The following is a 22690-nucleotide window of genomic DNA, read 5'->3' on the forward strand; positions in this document are numbered from 1 at the left end:
AACAAATAGGGTAAGGAGGGGCCTAGAGATTTGGTCCAATGGAAGTCAAGGGGAGAAAAAAAAAAGAGTCGGGGCAGAGAGTAAACCTCTACAAACAACTGCCCAATTAGATTGGGGAGCTCCCACGCAAACCTGGGACTGGCTGCTGGAAATAGCCGCGACCGGGGCCTCGGGGCGGGGCGAGTTTAAAGCAGCTTTCGCGCGCTGAGGGCGTCGGGCTGTTATTGGCCAGCGACGTCCTCCCTTTGTGGGCGCGCCCGGCGTACCGGGGGTCAGAAGCTAGGCGGGGCGGCCGAGTGACGCAGTCGCCGCCTCAGCCAATCAGGGGTGCGGAAGGGGAGGCAGAGGAGGAAGCGGATCTGCCGCCGCGCAGCTAAACCGCAGCGAAACTCCCCGCTTCGTCTCCCTCCGCCGCTCTCGGGGCCTAAGCGGGAGCGGCTGGGACGGCGTCACTGGGTGGGCTGGGGCGGAAGTGGAGGCGGAGGGAGACGGCTGCGGCCGCGGGGCCTCGGGCTCTGGCGGCGAGGGTCTGGTGGGCGCGAGGCCGAGGGCGGGGGAGGAGGAGGAGCCCGCGCGGCCCGGGCGGCGGCGGCGGCGGCGCCCGAGTTCCCCGTGGGGCCCCGCCTCGGAGCGGGCGGCGGTAGAGGAGGAGGCTGAGGAGCAGGATGGCGGCCTCGGCCCTGTATGCCTGCACCAAGTGCACCCAGCGCTATCCCTTCGAGGAGCTCTCCCAGGGCCAGCAGCTCTGCAAGGTCCGTGGGCGCTGGGTGGCGGGCGGGCGGGGTTTCCTCGGCCGTGGCCCGAGGGAGCTGGGTGCCCGTGTGGCACTGCAGCCCCCCCACCCCCTCTGTCTCTCCTCGCTGGTGTCTTGGGGGTTTGGAGTTCTCGCCTCCTCACCCAGAGACCCGGTTCTCCGAGGACCTGGGCATCCGCTGGGAAAGCCCCTGAGAGGAGGACAGAGCCCTGCCCTCTTCCAGGCGGCCCGAGAGGGGTCCGGGCCCCAGCAACGTTGAGGGGGTCTCGGGGTGGGGCTGCGTGAGGCAGCCACCTGTCTATGCCGCAGAGACCCCGGGATGGAGACGTTTTCCTCTCGGTGTTCTGTCTGGTCTGTCCTCTCCTTCCACCGGGAGGCAGAGGACGGTGTTTGCACTTTCTTGCTAGGAACCCGAAGCCGCAGAGCTGATGGCATCCTCCTTCCCTGTCCGGGAAAGCGAAGCGTCTGGCTTGGGAACAGAATGCTCTAAGATTTGGAGCTCCTCCCATCCCATTAAAGCCGGGATGCTGTCTGTGAGCGACGGTGCAAAATAACAAGTAGTTTCACATTTAACCAGTCCTTGGGGGCGGCCCTGACAGCTTTCTGTAATTTTAATCTGTTGAGTACCCCCCATATCTAATAAAGACAAAGACATCTAAGCCTTCCCTAAGGAATTATGCTGTAATTGGCTACTTATTTGATAAAATCACTCAATTGTCTTCGTTGGGGGACAGATTTTATTGACGTTTCAGGCATTTGACTAGGTTGAGTAATAATTTTCCACCAGAAAAGTGAAATTTGGGACTTCGAGATACTGACTAATATATTGTCTTATTACAGGAATGTCGGATTGCACATCCTATTGTAAAATGTACTTACTGCAGATCAGAATTTCAACAAGAGAGGTTTGTATATTGAACAGTTTTTGATTGTTAAAGGCAAAGTATTGTCTGTAAGGAATACTTGAGGCTTGTAACCCGGTATATATATTAAAGCTTTTTTTAAATAAAGTGCTTTAGTTTCTCAAAATGATAGTTGTAAGCACTTTCTACATGTTTCTACATAGTAGGAGAGAGAATAGTCACCAAAAATTAATGGGTATTTTACAGCTATACTTTATACCTGAGGAAATAAGAAATAAATTATTGCAAGGAAAATATACAGCCTTGCTAATGAACAGTGCAAATATCAATTGTTAAGATGTGGGGGAAGAAAACGACAGCATCATCTTTTGTAGTTTGGAGGTTAAGTGCCTTCCAATGCAGGGGGTGCAGGTTCCATCCCTGGTGAAGGAGCTAAGATACAACATGCCTTGAGGCCATCGAAAACCAAAACACAAAAAATTTAACAAATATTGTTTGTTTAAAGTCCGAGTAAGGACTTTAAAAATGGCCCACATCAAAAAAACTTAAAAAGGTAGAACATTAGTGCTGACATGGACTTGAGGAAAGGTCTATAGCAAAGTCTAGTAACTTGTCACCAGTGAAAGAAAAACATATCTTATAATGGAGTGATTCCTGTTAGAGCCTCAGTACCCATAGAAGAGTTTATAAAAAGAGGAATGAACAATAATAATTTCTTCACAGGTATAAGCATCATAATAGTGAAGAGCGAACAGTGGAAGGTTATGTAGGCACTGATGCTGTGCATACATAGTGGCAAGTGTGAAGATGATGGAACTAAATAGGAAACGATAGAATTTTAGTTTTGTTTCCATTTAAAATATGAAATAAGAACATTTCTCTTAATTAAGAGGAGTAAACTTAGATAAAAAAATATAGCCCTGAAAAGATCTTATGTTGTTATTTTTGAAAAATTCTTGCTCTGTGTTAGAATAAGTTTTAAGTACTATTATAGCAGAGAGTATACTTTTACTGATAGTACACTTTGACTGCTTGCTTTAGTTCAACATTGTGTTGCATAAGTTTCATCATCTATATACAATTTCCTTTTCAGCAAAACAAATACAATTTGTAAGAAGTGTGCTCAAAATGTGAAGCAATTTGGCACTGTAAGTATATTTATATTTTCATCTTATTGCCACTGATCTGTTAATGTTTTCACGAAGATTCACCTTTTAGAAAAAATATATTGCTGTGTTCTTAAATGTTTCGAAGTAGCAAAATATTTCAGGAAAGAAACTTTCTATAGAGGGTCAGCTGGGAAAACAACATTTTATTATTATTTTTTGTTTGTTTTTTTGAAAACAACATTTTAAAGTAGTCATATTATGTGCATGTTTATATATATTGAATTTCAGTGTGACGTTTATGGTCTTATTCTCTAAAGAGACAAATATAACAAACTCCTGATGTTAGAGAAGCTACATATTCATAATTTGCATAATTTTATTTTTCCCCTTCCTCAGAACCTCTGACAGTTTTTATATACAGCACAGTGTTCAGGCATTTAGTCTCAAAAGTCAAGAAGTTATCATAGTATAATTCTTTTCTTTTATGTATATTGCACTCATTATTGGTATATTACAGTCATGATTAGTAAAATTGCTGGCCTTAAGGCTTTCTAAAATCTGACTTGTCTTGGATATCAAAGAAAATCAAGGTATGTTTGTTACAGTTGAATATGCTTGTGCCAAATTTTTTTAGTTGAAAACTCATCTGTTCGTTGCATCATCTGTACTTATATATGATGAAAACTGCTAAATGTATGCTGAATAAATGATAAAGTAATTAACAGGATATTGAGTTAGTAGAAATTCTTTCCCTCAAATATGGATATATGAAACTTTTCTATCAGTGTGTGCCTTTGATTGGAACTTTTTTACATGTAGCTTTTGTATTATATAACATACTATGTGAATCATAAATACATTTCTCATGGTCTTATTTTGCCATTTAATAGAGTAAAAAGTTTCATGAGTCTAGAAATAAGTGTTACTATATGAATAAAATAAATGTCTTTGACTATGATAGAGCAACATAATTAACAAATTTTTTCACCCATTATGACATTTCCTTAATTAACTCGTGAAATATGCCCTGTACACTGAGATTAGGTTATGCACCAAAATTTTAGTATTTTTAAATGTCTCAGTTAAAGAAAATACGTATCTGTTTTTTTCAGCCTAAGCCCTGTCAGTACTGTAACATAATTGCAGCATTTATTGGTACAAAGTGTCAGCGTTGCACAAATTCAGAAAAAAAATATGGACCACCTCAGACTTGTGAACAGTGCAAACAACAATGTGCTTTTGATCGGAAGGAGGAAGGAAGAAGAAAGGTATGTTTTATTTATGTTATGACATCCTCTGGAAATTAAGTACATCACAAACAAGTTGGAAGTTTTTATGATTAATACATTACTGAAACTTGATGTAGTCTTTGAGTCCCTAAAAGCTGGTGGTTAGGTGATAGTGCACAAACAGTACGTTTTCTCCTTGTTGGCATCATATGTAGATTCATCTTGATCAGTCAAGGTTACTACATTTTAAAAAGGGGGCTTCCCTGTTAGCTCAGCTGGTAAAGAACCCACCTGCATTGCAGGAGACCCCGGTTTGCTTCCTGGGTTGGGAAGATCCCCTGGAGAAGGGATAGGCTACCCACTCCAGTAGTCTTGAGCTTTCCTGGTGGCTCAGACAATAAAGAATCTGCCTGCAATGCGGGAGACATGGGTTCCATCACTGGTTGGGAAGATCACCTGGAGGAGGGCATGTCAACTCACTCCAGTGTTCTTGCCTGGAGACTCCTCATGGACAGAGGAGCCTGGCGGGCTATAGTCCACGGGGTCGCAAAAAGTTGAACATAACTGAGTGACTAAGCACAGCATACATACTGTAAAAAATCTTCTGTGATGAGTATTATGTACTATTTGCCTATCCAACATTTTGTGTGAAAAAATTGCTGACTGCTTTTAAATCCTTTCAGCTACTTAACCTTTTGCTGGTTACTTGATGTTGCTGGTGTGAAAAAATAGCTGATGGTGCTTCAACATACATATATATTTCTAAGTCATGTGCCTTTTGATTTGAGGCTCATACTTTATATCGTTTTTTTTCCTCTACCTATAGTAACTTAAAAAGTATGTGTATGTGTGTGACATTGCTCTGCTGAGCATTCACACAGGCTTCCTGATGTCTGTCAGTGTCAATTGATTTGGAGGATGACTGTCACTTTGAGGGCCTCTCCCAGGTCCCTCCACAGCAATATGTGTATCCTAGTTGGAAAACATGTCCCTCCAGCACTTCTTGTGTGAACAAATAGAAGATAGAAACCTAATTTTTATAGATGTAGTCTTAATAATTTTGGAGAGAAATCTCCTTTCCACCCCATTGATACGCATACAGTGGACTTCCATTGTTTGTCATAGTTTTGTTCTATAAAGTTGCTGTGAACACTGAGTGAGTGAATAGTGAACTGTGGCCCCTAGGGCAATACAGGATTAGGTTCCTGCCTTTGGTCACAAGGTGGTAGAGTTAATGCCTAATCCTGTTTTGTATATGTCTCTGTTTAAAGATACCTTACTTAATATACATTGTTGATTGATTACATTGAACTCATAGCAAACAGCACTATAACTGCCTGATTGAGTCTTACCTAGCACAGGTGTTTTCCACGTAAGGGCTTCCCGAGTGGCTCAGTGATAAAGAATCTGCATACCAGTGCAGGAGACATGGGTTTGATTCCTGGGTTGGGAAGATCCCCTGGAGGAGGAAATTGCAGCGCACTGCAGTGTTCTTCCCTAGGAAATCCATAGACAGAGGAGCCTGGTGGGCTGCAGTCCACGGGTCACAGAGGTGTCAGACACGACTTAGCCACTGAACAGCAGTCTTCCACATAGGGTACACGGCCACCTGTGCTTAGGAACACTGCATCACTTAGCATTACACTTGGGGACAATTGTAACAGTGAGATCACCAATAAAAAACAGTACAAAAACAACAAAACAGTAAAAATAAATACAATACAAATAAAACAATAAAAAACACTAAGTAGACTGTAAAAAGGATACTTGTTTATAATGTGAGAGCTGAGAAAAGGTGGCAGAACATCACCTTGTTCAACCTCATCTGGGAACATTTGCAGTCCAGCTACACAAATTTTGTGCTGCTCTGTGCATGTGGGTTCCCACTGCAATATTCTTGCCTGGAGAGTTCCATGGACAGAAGGGCCTGGCAGGCTATACAATCCATGGGGTCGTGAGAGTGACTAAAGAGAGAAAGAGAGATGCATGTGGGTGAAGGATCACACAAGTGCTGCAAGCTGATTTAGGGGTGACATAGGTTTTAGCTTGTAGGTGGTGAATTTGCAAATGAAAATTGGTTCTGTGTGTCATTCAATCTCTTCTTTTTTCTATAAATTAACAGTTTTGCTGTCATGATAGATACTTCGTCTTTTTAGTAATAACAGTGATTTAAGAATTCAGGTTAGTGCTTAGATAAGGTTTCTCTGAAATATATCTGTCATCAATTTATGTTTATTTTCCAGTAATAAAACAAATTTCTCTCTATAAATTCAAATTCATCAAACTAATGGATGTCCGTATATCATCCTTTGCCATTTTGTGAACCTCTAAAGAAGCATTTCCCCAGGATTCAAAAAGTCTAATTTTACTTCCATTTTGCAAAAATTTGTGTGTGCAAGAGAGTCAGAAGTTGAACAGCTTATCTTCACCTGGTTTCACTTATAGCCAGTTACAGGTACATTTAATCTAATACAAGTATGTCTTTTAAAAGGTTGATGGGAAGTTATTATGCTGGCTTTGTACTTTATCATACAAGAGAGTTTTACAGAAGACAAAAGAACAAAGGAAGAGCCTTGGATCTTCACATTCAAATTCATCATCTTCATCTCTTACTGAGAAAGACCAGCATCATGCAAAACACCACCACCACCACCATCATCACCACCATCGTCACAGCAGTAGCCATCATAAGTAAGTACTCTGAAAGTGTGTTTTCCAAAGTTCTCTGTGGCATTTTAATACCTGATTTTGGTGTTTCACTTTTTGTAAATGCTAGCTGTGTACTAGTTTAGTATCTGGTAAGCTTGAGTGTCTAGGGCTATTTCCTCACTTTATTCAGCATACAGAATTACACATAGTGAGTGTGTTTAGTTATTTACCATAAATGTGAAGATCGGACATTTTGGGAATTACAGTATAATATGATCTTGTAATGAAGTCAAAATACAAGTACATAGTTAATACTTAATTGATTCATGTTATCAAAAACCTCACTACTCAAAGAATCGTTAGGATTTTACTTGTAAAAATTACATTTGCCTCAGTTACTATTTGGAGAAGGACATGGCAACCCACTCCAGCACTCTTGCCTGGAAAATCCCATGGACAGAGGGGCCTGGTAGGCTGCAGTCCATGCGGTCGCGAAGAGTCAGACATGACTGAGCGACTTCACTTTCACTTTTCACTTTCATGCATTGGAGGAGGAAATAAATGGTAACCCACTCCAGTGTTCTTGTCTGGAGAATCCCAGGGATGGGGGAGCCTGGTGGGCTGCTGTCTATGGGGTCGCACAGAGTTGGACACAACTGAAGTGACTTAGCAGCAGCAGCAGCAGCAGTTACTATTAACTTGTTTTAGTTAAAGTAAATTTTAACCAGTGACTAGGAAATGTATTTTTGGAGAACAGATTGTAACACTATCATTTGTGACCATGATAGAAGCATTCTAAACATTGAAGATTCCCTAAATGTGAGAAAAAAATCTTTCTGACTAGTGGTACTTTGCTATTTTAAAAAACAGGAACTCTTCAAATATCAGCTACTTGATTTTTAAATTGCCTTGGGAAGAAAAGTTAAATAGTAGTAATATAGTAACCCGTAATGTGTGTAAACGTTTTTTTTTTAAGTGTGGCTTTAGTCTTCATGGAAAATCAAGACTATTAAAATGCAAATTAAACACAAAAATTAAAATGTAGTAAAAAGGGACATGATACACACTGAGTTTCAGGAGAATTTATTATATTTTCGCAAATTTCTCTGAATGTTTTTCAGGTGCTAGGTAGTCAAAACATAGTTTCATGTACAGAAAACTGATGTCTGCCACAGTTAGGAACACAGATGATACTTTTGGAGTATTTTATAGGTCTGTCTAATAAACACCATTTGACTCTAAACTTTAGGCAAGCACATATATTAGATTATGGGAGTTTATTGAGGTGCTGATACTGTTTGCTTCTCTAGCCATTTTTCATTTGTTACTGTGCTGTAGTGCTTTCTGAGTTTAACAGTGGTAGATTACATGGTGCCTTCTAACCTGGCTACTTTGAAGAAATGTTCTGATCTCTGTATCGGAGAATTACAAGGAGCAAAGGAACATAAATCTTCCTTATTTTCACTTCTTGCTTTAGGGAAAAATACGAAAAAATAACTACCATGATGGTAACTGGCAGACCTACATCTCAGACTCAGCTGAAATATCTCTTTTCCTTGTCCTTCATGGATAATGGTGAACGGACACATGCACATTGTTTGTTAAGATCTAATATTGTCACAGTAACTTAATCTTTTGACAGAATGGCAGGTTTCAAAGATAAAGGGAAAGAGGATGGATTTTTTATTTTCCTTTTGATTATTTAAGAAATGTAAATACTATTTTGTATGTGATGAGTAGGCAACCAGTTGGTGGAGCCATATCTGAAAATCAGTGGATGAGGTTGATTAGAGATAGTTTACATATTGTGATATAAATTGATTGGGGTTGGAGGAAGGAAGAAACTCAGGTTAATATGGATACAAGAAAAGCCTACCTCAGAAAGCTGAGATTCCAAGTGTTTCTATTAAGTCACTATTATGATTTTTCTCATTTCAAGGTCTGGACTTTGCCAATGCATATGACTTGCCAATGCTTTTAATGAAGTTTGTAAGAGAAAATGGCAACTGAATTCCTCAGTAGGGTTGCTGTTTCCCACCACAAGTAGAGAATAGCTGAGGTTGATAGAATTTCAGCTGTTGTTTCCCTGGCGTATTTATTTATAGCTGATTCTTAAGAACATGGCTAAAAAACTTCTACAGCTACAATAGCAATAAATTTTATACACACACACAAACACATGTACATATTTCTATTGTGTACTGTTTTACATACATAACTCATTTAATCCTCATATTCCCTATAAGCTATGTATCATACCCATTTTACAGATGAGGTAACTGAGGCTCAGGGATTTTCAGTAAGTTGCAAAAGGTCGCACAGCCCAGGTCATCTAACACCTGTTATATTGTACAAGGTTCAAGTGGACCCTTGAACAACAAGTTTAAACTGCATAGATCCACTTATATACTCAGATTTTGTTTTACTAAATATTTACTACAGTTCATGATCTGTGGTTGATTGAGTCTAGATGCAGAACCTCCTAAATGGAGGACTGACTGCAAAGATTTTCAACTGCTTGGAGGATCAGTGCCCTCAAAGCCCCATATTGTTCAAGGGTCAGCATTTTATGTGGTGTCTGATACATACATAGGAGATGCTCTGCACGTGTTGAATGAATAAACTAGAGGTTAGTGAAGGATTAGCTAATGTGAAAATACGGGAGAAAGGTATGGTCATTTCATAGTGAATTATTAAGTGTTTATTAGCATTGTGGCATAATGCAAAAGTAGTAGTACTGTGGTAGTAGTTATAAGGGGCTTACCAGGTGGCTAAGTGATAAAGAGTCCATCCGCCTGCCAAGCAGGAGACCACAAGTTCGATCCCTGAGTTAGGAAGATCCCCTGGAGAAGGAAATGGCAACACATTCCAGTATTCTTGCCTGAGAAATCCCATGGACAGAGGAGCGTGGCAGGCTAGTCCATGGAGTCGCAAAAGTTGGACATGACTTAGTGACTAAACAGCAGCAGTAATTATAAGGAAAAGTAAAATCACTTGTTTCCATGAGATTTCCCAATATTTGTAGCTTGACTGCTCTAGAGTACAATCTAATGAAAGACTGGAGACTTTGGAGGAGAGGATTCTTAGGAAAACTAGGAAAGAAAGATATTCAGATATTTCCTGGTTTAGCCTGACAACACTATTCTGAGCTACCTGAGTCACTCCAGTTCATCTCCATGTAGGATTATTAGGAAGGGCTTAACTTTAAGATAAAATATCTTCTGTCTAAAATAGGGTAGCCTGAGTAGGATGATTTTCAGACTTTATCATTATAGAACCCTGTTAGATTCGTTTTCATGCTTATATACCCTAACCCTTAATATGATATTAAGTTGAATTATAAAAATCCTAATTAAAAAGAAAATTCAGTCCCTGTCATTGTACTTTTCTTAAACAAGATGGCCAGTAATCATTTGATTAGAATTTATTTTATTAAAATGTGATTTATTCAATATATATTAACTTAGTCTGAAAACTTAGTTGAATATGCCTTTCATTGAACAAAAGAGTATAAACATATATCATTTGATTCCATTGGGAAGAATGCTATTAAAATGTTGATGTTTTAAATAAATGTTGTTATTAGATGTCATTTGTGTATTTTTCAGAATCAGCAATCTGAGTCCAGAACAAGAACAGGGACTGTGGAAACAGAGGTAAATATGTTAATATATTTCCTGAAATACTTTGACATGTATTTTTAAAAATGTGACATTTCTTTAACTTTGTTTCTTAGGCTTTAAAAAAAATTGATGTTCAGTAATGCTTTAGGGGAAAAAAAATAAATTTTCCTTTGGTGCCTCTTCCCTTTTTACTCTAATTATTTTTATTAATGTTTGGTTTCAGCCATAAATCCTCTGCAGCAATTCAGAATGAAACTCCAAAGAAAAAGCCCAAATTGGAATCTAAGCCATCTAATGGAGATAGGTAAAAATGAATTCCTTTAGTGCTGTGAAAATTCAACTTAGTTGAATGAACAATTATGGCTGGTTGCCAGTTATTACTAGGTAAAAGAATAGAAACATGTATCTTCTACATTGACTTCTTTGAGTGACATCAAAGGGTAAACATAATCAGTTAAAATTTTTAACTTAATTTTAGTAATAAGAAAGTGGCACTGAACTATGTTATTCTATTTGGGGCATAAATTTGGGTTTTGAAAAGAAGTCTGAATTCTCTTAATTATTCTTCAGTGAAACACAAAACTAATTGTGGTATTTGAGATTGACCTGCTTGGAAAATGTTTTTAGATTTAAAGTATTATGAGAGTGACTTTGTTTTAGTTCATTAGCCAAAAGTTTGCTGATGTTACTGTACAAATTGGCTGCCTATTGCTTTACACTAGAAGTATTGACCCCCTAAAAGCTAATACTGAATTATATTTCTGCAGGTGTATGTAATGTGTGCCATTAGTAAGGTAATTTGCCAGTTGCATCCATTTCTGTCAGGTACATATTTTTTTGCATTAGCCTTAAGGATGTTTGTGGAATTGTCTAATTTATGCAATTTGAACACCTGCTAATTTTCCTTCTACTTCATTTAACTGTGTTTTACTTTTTTCTTTTTAGTAGCTCTATAAATCAGTCAGCAGATAGTGGGGGAACAGACAATTTTGTCCTTATAAGTCAACTGAAAGAAGAAGTGATGTCACTTAAACGTCTCTTACAGCAGAGAGACCAGACCATTTTAGAAAAAGATAAAAAGGTAAGTACATGGTTCACTGAAGCCTGGTAAGATTTACATCTTGACTGTTGCTTGATAACTGCAAATGTTATTAGATTTCCTTTAATAACTTGGTAATGTGTGTTGTGCATGATTCTTACAAGACACAGAAGTGCAAATTGGAGCCTAAGCTATCTAATGATGATACATAAAAGCAGTATTTCAGAATTTTAGTTCTCAGAGTTAGTTGAGGGCTATAAAATTCTAATAATTTCTGGATATTAGTTTCACTAAGCCAGAAATCTAAAGTTAAGTCTACTGTCTTAATTTGAAAACGAGATATAAATGAATATAGTGTCAGTTCTTTTGATAAAAGAAAGGAATTGAATGCAGTCTTTTACATACCAATTGTTTATTTCAATCAGGATCAAATAACTGGTGAAAAGGCTGTGGGAATTGCCTATGTGAGTGATTAGCTATATATAAGGTGGAAAGTAAGTCTGTTTATTGGAACTTTATAAGTTAGATTAAGAGGAATATCAAATACATAGTCTGTTTAGTAAAAAGTTGTAATACTTTCTCTGCACACTTGAGCTGAATTTTACCTCTTTGGGCCTCAATTTTCTCATTTTAAAAATGAGAGTATTAACACCATGTCATGGGATGATTGTAATTAAATGAAAATGTAAAGTCCATGTATAAGTGCTCATAGCTGCTATTACTGGGGTTTGGTCATCTTTAAGGGTAGAACCTACTTCTGTACTTATTTTATGGTCTTGGACTATCTAGTTTGACCTACTTCAAACATTATTGCAATAGGAAAACATACTCTTCTTGAAATTACGAATAAGACATAATTGTGAATATGGCTGTCTCTGAGTATCCACGGTAATGCTTGAATCTGAGTTGGCTTGCACTTCTGACATTCATGTAAAAAAATGTACCTTTTACTTTACATTTTTCCTCACCTTGATGGTTAACAGATCTAAATTTATTTTAATACATTTGTACCATAGCTTAAGCAAATTCAGTATATGAAATTTAGAATTGACATAAAGTAGCAAAATTATGAGTGTCTTTTTTTTATGGTTCTTTTTGCTTAGCAACAGAATATTTTAGGTTAGTTTTAATGAAAATTTGTTTTACACTCAAAATTTTAGAGAGACTTCTGTTACACAAAGACAGGTCTATCTTTACTAACCTAGATAAAAGTTGAGTAAAATGGTAAGTGTACTATAAAATAGCAATGATTCCAAAACCAAGTAGTACGAATTGTGGAATTTTGGCTTCCTTAGATTTTGGTTTTTTTTTCTAGCATGACTAGTCTGTGTTAGTGCATTTAGGTGAAAGTTTTCTGTTTTTGTTAGTGTTCCTTTTTTCTTAAACACTAATGAGCATGGAAATTTGCAGTATTTTGAGGAAAATAATTGTAAGCCTAAAATAGCTACATATTTACACCTTTTTCTTACAATGTAAGTGTAAGACAGTTGTGTTATTTTCTTGAATTTAGTTCACTTCATTCAGTGACTTCTACAGCCAGCCACATACTAGATCAGAAGGATAAAAAGAATAATTTAAAAAAAAGACATATTCTTATCTTTCAGAAATTAATAATATGGAGGCAACTCATGATATAGAGATGAGAATATCATAGTTTATCTAATGTGAACTGGCATTTCAGAACAGGAGTTCCTCTGTAATATAGAAAGCAGAATTCAGTTATTCTTTGAATTTGACAAAAGCGAGAGCTTTTATTTAGAAAATCAGAATATAAGACACCATGACTTCCTTTCTCTCTTTTTGGTGTACTACTTTGTTTAGTGATTACTGGGTAATGACAGAAAAGAACCTGCAAACCTTTAAAACTTACATAATGAAAACCATTTAAAAATAACCAGAAGCATGTAGAATCTATGAAAGTGGTAAAGATGATCTTATTTGCAAAGCAGAAGTAGGCTTGCAGACGTAAAGAACAAACATGGATACCAAGGGGAAAGATGGGAGTGGGACATTGCTGTACCATACTGCTGTGTATAAAGTAGGTAACTAACGAGAACCTGTAGCCCCGGGACGTCTGCTTGGTGCTTTGTGATGCCCTAAGTGAAAGGAAATCCAGAAAAGGGGGTACACATGTGTCAGGCTGATTTACTCTGTTGTATAGCAGAAACTGACACAGCCGTGAAAGGCAACTATATTCCAGTTTAAAAACATAATAAAAATCAATCAACCAATAAAAATGACCAGAAACTTTCTTCTGCCTGGCTCATTTATTGAAATTATGTAATACCAACTTATTTTTTAGTGTGAAGTCATGAGATTTTTTTATATCTCTAGACCATCTATATTTATGAAGAAAAATTGTCATGTAGTAGCTGTCTTTCTCAAATCACTGTTTTAAGTTGTCTAAGCGCAAATTTTAAAGTAACCCTTTCCTTTCTCATTCCATGTTGGTTGTATTTCTGTGCTTTGTTCTCCGTCTTTACCTCAGATCTTAGGTGGTATTAGATACAGAGTTCTGGACATAAAGTTTAAAGGAAAAGCAATATAGCTTTCAGTTGATAAAACTGTTTCTCTGTTTTTCATACTTGTCCAGTGTGAACCTTTTTTCTTCTGTCATTGGAAGATTATTTTAACCTGAAGCCAGTTGTACTGTTTACTTTGTTTTTATATGTGAAGTATGTTTTAATCGAAGCATTTTCCAGAGCATTAACCACTAAGCTTTCCTGTTGGCATACCAGTTGCCAAATTCTGTGTCCAGTGAAACTACCTTAAAAAGAAACAGAAACAGCAACTTCTCAAAAGTTTTACTGATGTTTTAATATTATCTTAATATTAGTATTAAACTAGTAAATTAGATACAATTCATTTCACAAAACAAATTTTAGATAAGTTATAAAACACAGGAATCTGTTAACATTCTCCATTTTATGATGAATTGTGAGTTTACTGTGAAAAATATTTAAAATGATGTGTGTTTGTTTATCAGGTTGTATATATACATACATATGGATATTTATATATCTATGTTTTTTTTAACCTTTCAGTTAACTGAACTTAAGGCAGATTTTCAGTACCAAGAGTCCAACTTGAGAACAAAAATGAACAGTATGGAAAAAGCTCACAAAGAAACAGTGGAACAACTCCAGGTAAATGAGATAATTTATGTAAATGTTAAGCAAGGATGGCTAAACTTGTTTAATAGTATTCTTTCTCTTAGAGTCATATTGGTATCCCTCCTTTATGCATATCCAGAGGACTTTCACCTTTGATTTGACTTTATAATAGTTTTTAATCCTGCTCCCATTGAAAGTTGTTGCTTGAAATCACTTGATAGAGGGGATTCAGTAGATTAAATCAGAAAACTTGTGCCTGAAATTTAGATGGAGTTTTCAGATTCATGAAACTAAGGTGAAAGTTAAGTTTAGTGTGTAGATATTCTTCTGTTTCCTCCCAGATAATGGGAGAAGTAGAGGTACAAACCAATTTTCAGGGACCTCAAGTGAAGGAAATTCATGCTGCTTGCAGAGGTGCAAGGCCCAAGAGTGCACTTTCACCTTTGGACTATGATTTCCAAAGTGCCAAGCAGAGCTCTGGGCTGCCCTGGTGGCTCAGACGGTAAAGAATCTGCCTGCAAAGTGGGAGACCTGGATCGGGAAGACCCCCTAGAGCGGGGAATGATAACCTGCTCCAGTGTTCCTGGCTGGAGATTGCCCATGGGCAGAGGAGCCTGGCGGGCTACAGTCGATGGGGTCGCAAAGCGTTGGACAGGACTGAGACAGCTGAGCAGCAGCAGCAGCAGATAGGGCTCTGAGTCTCCACAGGAGGGATCCTGTGCCAGCCAGCCTCCGAGTGCTGCAGCGTGCGCTCGGCAGGCTTCTGTGTGCAGGACAGCTGGACGGTGACGCCGGGAGTCACCGCGGTGACACGGAGGGTGCTGTCTGAGGTCTGGCACGCAGAGGTGGAGAGCGTCCAGCACAGGCACGGGTTATCCCCTTCTGCAAGCCTTTTTCCACCTAGGTCTCATGAATTTAGAAATCAGATGCACTAAGTTAATTACATCTCTGTCAATTTATACATTCTGACGTTTGTTGTTTTAAAAGCATAGAAGATGGCAGCACACTGACTTCAGGCTGTTGGTTGGGAGAGTGCAACTTGGGAAGGAAGGAGTTAATACTGCCCTACTTTTTTTTTTTTTTAACACTGTAACACCAAGGGATATTTGCTCTTCCTATCTTTTGGTTTTGTGTTCTTCATTCTTTGAACATAGCTTACATTGAGTAAGATTGTAAAGTGGGTTTAGGAACTTGTTGAAATTCAAGGTAGAGGTTGTCTAGTCCTAATGCTGATCTTACTGTTACAAAGAATTGTGAAGAGAATTAGAACCTGACACATAGTAGACATTCAGATAGGTTGCCAAATGAGTGGTGATTTATGGAAATACCCATCAGCCCTTTTTTCTGAGAGATTTGCTCATTTTATATACTAGGCTTCTTGTACATTATCATTTCTCATCCACCAGCAAGTAGTAGTTTTATTTTGTTTTACTCATTTGGTTGTTAGTGCTGAGTGATTACTAGAAATAAAATCTTCTGCATGATGATCCCCAGTTTAATGCAGTGTAGCCAAAACATGAATAAATTCAGAATGATACAGCAAAAAACCTGTGAGCAGTACTTAAATTTGATAAACCTTAGTACAACTTACTGTTCAGAAGAGCAGTTCGTTGTTTCATTTTGTAGCTGTAAGCACAGGGGACTTCTCTTTGACGTTTTAGTCTGTTTAGTATGCTTAGCCCACCTCTTCTTGGTTGGTAGCTGAAATTTCATAGAATAAATAACTAATAATTACATAGAAGTGTACGTTTTCAACATAATTTTACATAGGCTGTCTTATTTGCACCTTAGTGTAACCTTCAGTTATGTGGTATCCCCATTTTACACATGAAACTGGAAACATAGTCAGAAGTGGTGTAGAAACCGACATCTTCTAACTCAGGTTCAGCTCTACTTTCTCCTGTTCTGCACTGTCTCCCACCTCAGGTTACTCAGGCTTTGTGTTTCATTCTTGCTGTTAGACCACTTCCATATTTGTGGTATTATTGGTGACCTCCTGTCACAGTTAAGTATCCTTTTTTAACCCCATTCCCCTTAGCAGCCATGTACTAGTACGACTTTCTACCTGAGTAAATATAGTGAACTGTTTCTCTCATCTTTTTGTGATAAGAAACTGAACACTGAAGCAGAAAATTTACCTTCTTCTAATAGCTCTCAAAACGTTTGAAATTACCAAACGTGAAAAATAATCACTGAGCAACACAAGAAGAAAACTGTCCAAAAATAACAAACCCCTTAACAAAACCCAACCAACCAAAACAGTAACCAGATTGTCTGACATATCAGGAATACCCAGTAAAAAATACACCTTCATTTAGGGGATAAGGTGATAGTGGGGAAAAGGGAAATAGCATTTGAGTGCCTACTGTATGCCAGCCATTGTGTTAGGCCAGGTGTTGTGTATGTTTGATCAGTTCTTTCAACCCCTGTTGAGGTAGATGGTGAGAGTTCTGTTTTACATATGAGAAAATAAATTTCAAATTACATAGCAGATAAATGGCAGAACCAGGAATCAGAGAAGGATCTGTGATTCTTAATCCACATATTCTTTCCTTTAGGCCAGCATTTCTAAAAATTTTTAACTTGCTTAAGAGTTCTTAAATGATTGATCTTTGCATGGTGTGTAATAAAGAAGTAATAAATACCAGGATAAAACATTTTTAATGCATATATTAAATATTATTATAAAATATATTGTATCAGAATAAGACAGATTTAGACTTGTCTCCTTTTAGCAACTGACCGTTTATTTTTCTTAAAGGTTTTTTTCTTACATAATTTATCAGCAAATTTAATGATGTGATTAGGATACTAAATAATACATGCAGATTGAAAATTAGCTGCTAACTTCTTTCAATACCAACTTCTTTCAATACCTAATGTTTTTTTAATATTTATTTTTAATTGATTGATGATTGCTTTACAGTATTCGTTTGATTTCTGTCATCAACGTAAATTAACCATAGGTGTACATATGTCCCCTCCCTCTTGAGTCTCCTTTCTACCTGCCGCCCATCCCCACCCCTGTAGGTTATCACAGGGCCCCACTTTGAGTTCCCTGAGGCATAGAACAAATTCCCGTTGGCTGTCTGTTTACATATGTTAGTGTGTGCGCCTCCACGCTACTCTCCATTCATCTCTCCCTCTCCCTCTTCTCCCCTACCCTTGTAATACCTAATGTTTGAGTTCTTGTATTTCATACTTAGAATATGACAATTATAGACTCATTGATATTTTATTTTAATCATGAATGAGAAAAGGTAGTTTAAAAGTTAACTTTAATGATTTGCTATGTCATTGTAAACACTTCTGCATAATGTAGCTTACAGATCTGATAGATCTCTTTGGAGCAACTTTGCAAATATTTCCTTTTTCTTCATTAGTTTGTATTTTAAAATTTGCTTCTTAAGATTTCTTGTTTTAGCCAGTGAGTCTATTATAAATTAAGTAATATATGTAGCTAACAGTGAAAAGAAAACAATTATGACTATCGTATTTACTAGGATGGTCAACTGAGGGATATACCAATTGATAATGAGTGTGCGTGTTTGACTTTCACTAACTGCCAGGCATTCTCATTGATTTGTCCTCGGAGTTTCTCAAACTAGTTCTAAAGGGAAAATAAAAATCCTTTTAGATCCTTGGTGGTTTTCTGAAATTGAATTTGAAACTGAAACTCCTAATTATAACCTTAATTATTTAATAATCATGAAATAGAGAAATGTTGTTAATCATGCAGTAGAACATTAAAAAATGATTTGACTTGCAAATATAAGATAGCTAGGTTATTTGCATTTTGGGGGTCGTCATGGGTATTAATTAGGGAGAATTTGATTGGAGAAGGGTGAGGGAGATGCTAAGTACAAAGCCTGAGACAGGTTTGTATTTCATCAAACTGCTTTAAGATCGTAAACTGAGAAGGCACTTTTACCTTGCCATACAAAGGCTAAAATTAGAAGATAAAGCTCTGAGGTTAAAAAAGTCTAGATAATAAAAAATCTTGAGACCTGTGAAGGAAAATGATTTTCAAACATAAGCCACAGTGACAATGTATAACTGCTCAAATTATATCAAAGCCCATACCAAATAACTGTATGCCAGTTAAAGGAACAACAAAAAAAGATCAGAAAGGTGTGGTTCTGATGGGTGCTTCAAAAAAAATTATTTAAGTATCATTAACAGAGTAGTCTGTTTGGTAAAGCAATAAAGTCTGTATATTTTTGCAAAAAGGACTTCTTATGCATATTTTATAAATAAGTATACACATCAAAATGAAGGACTTTGTGGTTGTTCTAGAAATGGTCCTCTCAAATTATCACTTGAATTATTTGATCTTATTCATTATAAAATAATACTTATATTCATAGCTTTTGCTTCATGTTTTTACAGTAAAGCTGAAGTATTTTCCCCATTTTTAAAAACTTGACCCTCTTAAATGGATTCACTTTAAGTTGCTTTTTTTGTAACCAGTTGTATCTTTGGACAACAATCGCATTAATACGGACATTTACAAAGGGGGCTGACAAACCAATCTAGAGTTTTCTTTCTACACATCAGACATTAAAGAGATGAGCCTGAGTATAGCACCTCTTTCATTCTGATAGTGTGTATTCTTCAGCATGACCTAATATTTGACATATTTTTAATGGTAAATGTTTTTGTCTCCCACAGGCCAAAAACAGAGAGCTACTCAAACAGGTTGCAGCATTGTCAAAGGGTAAAAAGTTTGACAAAAGTGGAAGCATATTAACATCCCCTTGAGAAAGTGGTTATTCGTTAAGTGTTTCTACTAAAAATGTAAAATTTGAAAAAAATTCTGTGAAGCCCTTAAATTCTGTGTAGTGAAAAAATATTTTTGCACACCAAATGAATTGGCGTGTTTCCTATTCACTTTTGTAATTGATATACAGCATTTTTTAAGTTGTAAAACATTCAAATAAAACTTCAACTGGTTTGAAGTAACTTTTTAATTATTTGATATCCAGGAACTTTTTTGCCAGCAATAGTATTAAACAGTTGTAAAGGAGTGCATGACTAGTGCTCTTTATAAAATGCAACATGCAATAATAGAGTAGGTATGGTTTTCAGAAGTCAGAACAGCAGGGCTTTTTGTTTGTTTTTTGTTTTACACTATGCTGATTTCATATAAACAGTTTTCAATTCAGAAATAACAAAAACTTTTGAACAAGAAAAATTGTGAACACTGGTTTTTTGGTAATTGTGTTTATACTTCTCATCAACATGAAATAGAGAATCATGGTGCTTTTATTAAATGGACTTCAGAGTATATGTAAATATGTTTTTAAAAGTTACATTGTTAACATTAGTTAGTAAACTAGTATTTTCATTATTGGTATAGGAATTAATGTTTATTGTACAGTATCCAAGGTAAAATGTGTTTGTTTTGTAAAAACTACTGTAGATTTTTACTTACAAGTGCCTTTTTGCCACCTAATGTTTTTATTTATAGGAATGCTGATCTTTTGTACATACGGTTTGTTTTAAAATCATGTTTAATAAATGTTTGTATATAAATGCATATGTACAGAAGCCTACTTCAAAAGGAAAAGTTGCTAGTAAAATGTTTGAGGTTGCATTAAGAACTGACAATGCATTAGACTTGAGATGATTTCGTGGTTTGTTTCTGTGTGATATGGGAAACTATTGGTCATTGAATTCATTGAATTATGTTAATAGTTCCCAAAAGATTTAATTTTAAATCAGTATGGGTAGAATAATTTTATTTTTTATGTCATATGGCTTCATGTTCATATTTTGTGAGTTACATGTTTTATTTTTCTTTAATTAAAATTAAAAAAAAATTTTCTTCAGTGGTCCATATACTGCTTTCTCTATAATATGTGGTTATCTAAGTTAATATTTATGTATACCATACTTAAATTGTAAGTTTAAAGCAAATCTGGAAAAATTAAATATCTTTTAAATCATTCTGTGATTATCTTTGAATAAATTGGAATCTACTGTAAGATTCAGGCACTATTTATAAGAAAATTATATCAGAGTCTTTAAAATTGTCTATAAAAGGTTAAGGGTAGGGTGGGATAGGTTAGGAGAAATTATTGACTAATTACATTCTGATCTAGTGGTTTTCAGCCTGTAATAGAATTGATCTCCTACTTAGTAAATGCCAATTCAGACTTTTCAGTTCATTTTTAAAGTATCAAACATTGCCAGGTATACTGTACAGAGTAGAAAGTCTCCTTCTCTTAGGAATTTATGGGCAAAGATAAATTTGTTTCTAGTAAATTGTTGTTAAATTTATCAGTTTTGAAGATTGGTTTCTAAGAATGTCCTATCCTCTTTCCTCGGAGCACAGGATGATTTTATTAATTGTTTTTAACATGATTCATGTTTCAGTAGATTGTTCCTAAAGTTTCATTTTAAACTGATTTCAAATAATGTTTTATCCAGTTTGAAAACATATAATCTAGGGTAATTTTCAAGTGATAGTAAAATACTGAGTCAGTCAGACTTGGAAAAATTAAACCGGTTTGTTTTTATGAGACCTCATGCAATAATTTTCCTAAATTTAGTACTCTCCACAATGATAGCTAATGCTTTCTTAACACAGATTTTAATGTTTTCAGGATTTGCTAAATTCATAATACAGTCATTACCTTTCTTTAAAATTTATACTGTTTGTATTCTGGATTCATAGCCATTTGTCAATCCACAGTGGTCATTGTGGTTTTAAAATAAACTGTGTAATAGTTCTTACACCTTGTTGGAGCTGCTACAAAAGAAAGGTGCCCCTTCCCCTTTTTTGTAGGTAAGCGGTTAAAAATTGAAATCAGTCTAAATAATTAAGCTTTGTAAATTCGGAAGCTAAAACATTTTAGGGGCTTCACAGTATTTAGTCCTAATTAAATGCCTCTCTTTATTCCATGACCTGGTTTTATAACTTAATTATTTGCAATTGTATAAATTAGTAATGAGTCCCAGTCCTGGATCTGTAGTGTATTGACCTAATGACCTAATATCCTCTCAATGTGGACCTGTAAGGAGATACTATGGTGTGCCGTATATTGTGCTTTTTTAGGCTGCTTTCAGCTATTGATTAGCATTTACCAGTGAGGGTCATTTTGGCTCCAGTTATTTATGTATTAATAGCCTGTGAATATTGCAGTCCTTTTTAGATTGTATTGGTCTAAATATGCATTCTGCAGTGAACCTGTTAAGCTGTTCACATGTATAGACTATTGAAATACTGTACTTGTACACATCTGACCGTTGACATTTTGTACTTTTTTCTAAATCCAATATTTCACAATAAAATCTCATCAAAAACTTTGTATTGGTTTTTTGTTGCTGCAGTTAACATCTTTCCGCAGATTCAGTGGCTTAAAACAGCACAAATGGAGTGGGTTGCCACTTCCTTCTCTGGGGGGTAACCTGTGTCTCTTGCATTGCCTGCGTTGGCAGGCAGCTTCTTCACCATTTTGCCACCTGGGAATAGGTTTCCAATATCCCAAATCTGACAAAATACTTGTTGAGAAAGTTTTGGGAAAATATTCTGCTACATTCCTATTTGTCATTGCAAAACAGTCACTATGAAGGTATATTTCAATAACTAGCGAAATTATATATGCAGTTGTTTACTTAGCGATACAATTCCTAAAAATCTGTCTCGAACACACATATGTATTTGTGTTTGAATATATAATATATATATATATGTTCAAAGGATTGGTTAAAAACTATAGTATGTCCATGTAATGAACATTATATGTATATATACATATATATATATATATATATGTATCTAATGGAGCTATAAAAATAACTCAGCTGTTTCTCCAGAAGCTATTTCTCTCAATTGTTAATTGAGAAAAGCAAACTAGAAGAAAGTATGTTAAAAGCAGGTTACAATTTAAGAAGGATAGGGCTCTACACATGCACTCTTGTACACATACAAGTGTCTGCTTATATTTTTTAAAACCAAAGATTTAACCATAATTTTTTAAAAATGGTTATCAATAAGGAATGGGTGTAGGAATAAGCTGGAAGGGACAATACAATGTTGGAAGCCGAAAATCTTTGATTATACCATGTTTTGTTGATTTGACTTTGTAGTCATTTAAGTATTTTTACAAAGTTACAAAACATAAATCAAACAAATGTACCCAAGTATATAGCCAGTTGGTTCCAAAACCTCGCAGATAACTATAATAATTGCTATAAATGCAGTAATTTGTACCTCCCTAGTGGGGTGTGTCCTAAAGTGAAAAAGAACTCCAAAATCATCTTAGACCCTTGACAATCCTATTGTTGGTGACAGTGTCAGCATTCT

At 36.4% G+C, this 22690-nt stretch overlaps 1 protein-coding gene across 2 annotated transcripts; it reads left to right on the forward strand.

Moving 5' to 3' along the window:
• The first annotated feature begins 465 nt into the window (after positions 1–465).
• FAM76B (family with sequence similarity 76 member B) lies at positions 466–21687 on the forward strand. 2 transcript variants are annotated; one of them, XM_043482342.1, is made up of 10 exons: positions 466–752; positions 1595–1659; positions 2711–2765; positions 3839–3994; positions 6447–6646; positions 10213–10260; positions 10451–10531; positions 11173–11308; positions 14311–14412; positions 19051–21687. In XM_043482342.1, exons 1-10 carry the CDS (start codon positions 666–668, stop codon positions 19138–19140), a joined length of 1020 nt encoding a protein of 339 aa, XP_043338277.1. In that variant the 5' UTR covers positions 466–665; the 3' UTR covers positions 19141–21687. The 2 variants fall into 2 exon arrangements, with proteins under 2 accessions (XP_043338277.1, XP_043338278.1); XM_043482343.1 differs by having other exon boundaries at positions 11176–11308.
• Positions 21688–22690: the final 1003 nt, after the last annotated feature.

The sequence above is a fragment of the Cervus canadensis genome, chromosome 11, assembly GCF_019320065.1.
Source record: "Cervus canadensis isolate Bull #8, Minnesota chromosome 11, ASM1932006v1, whole genome shotgun sequence".
NCBI classification, from domain to species: Eukaryota; Metazoa; Chordata; class Mammalia; order Artiodactyla; family Cervidae; genus Cervus; species Cervus canadensis.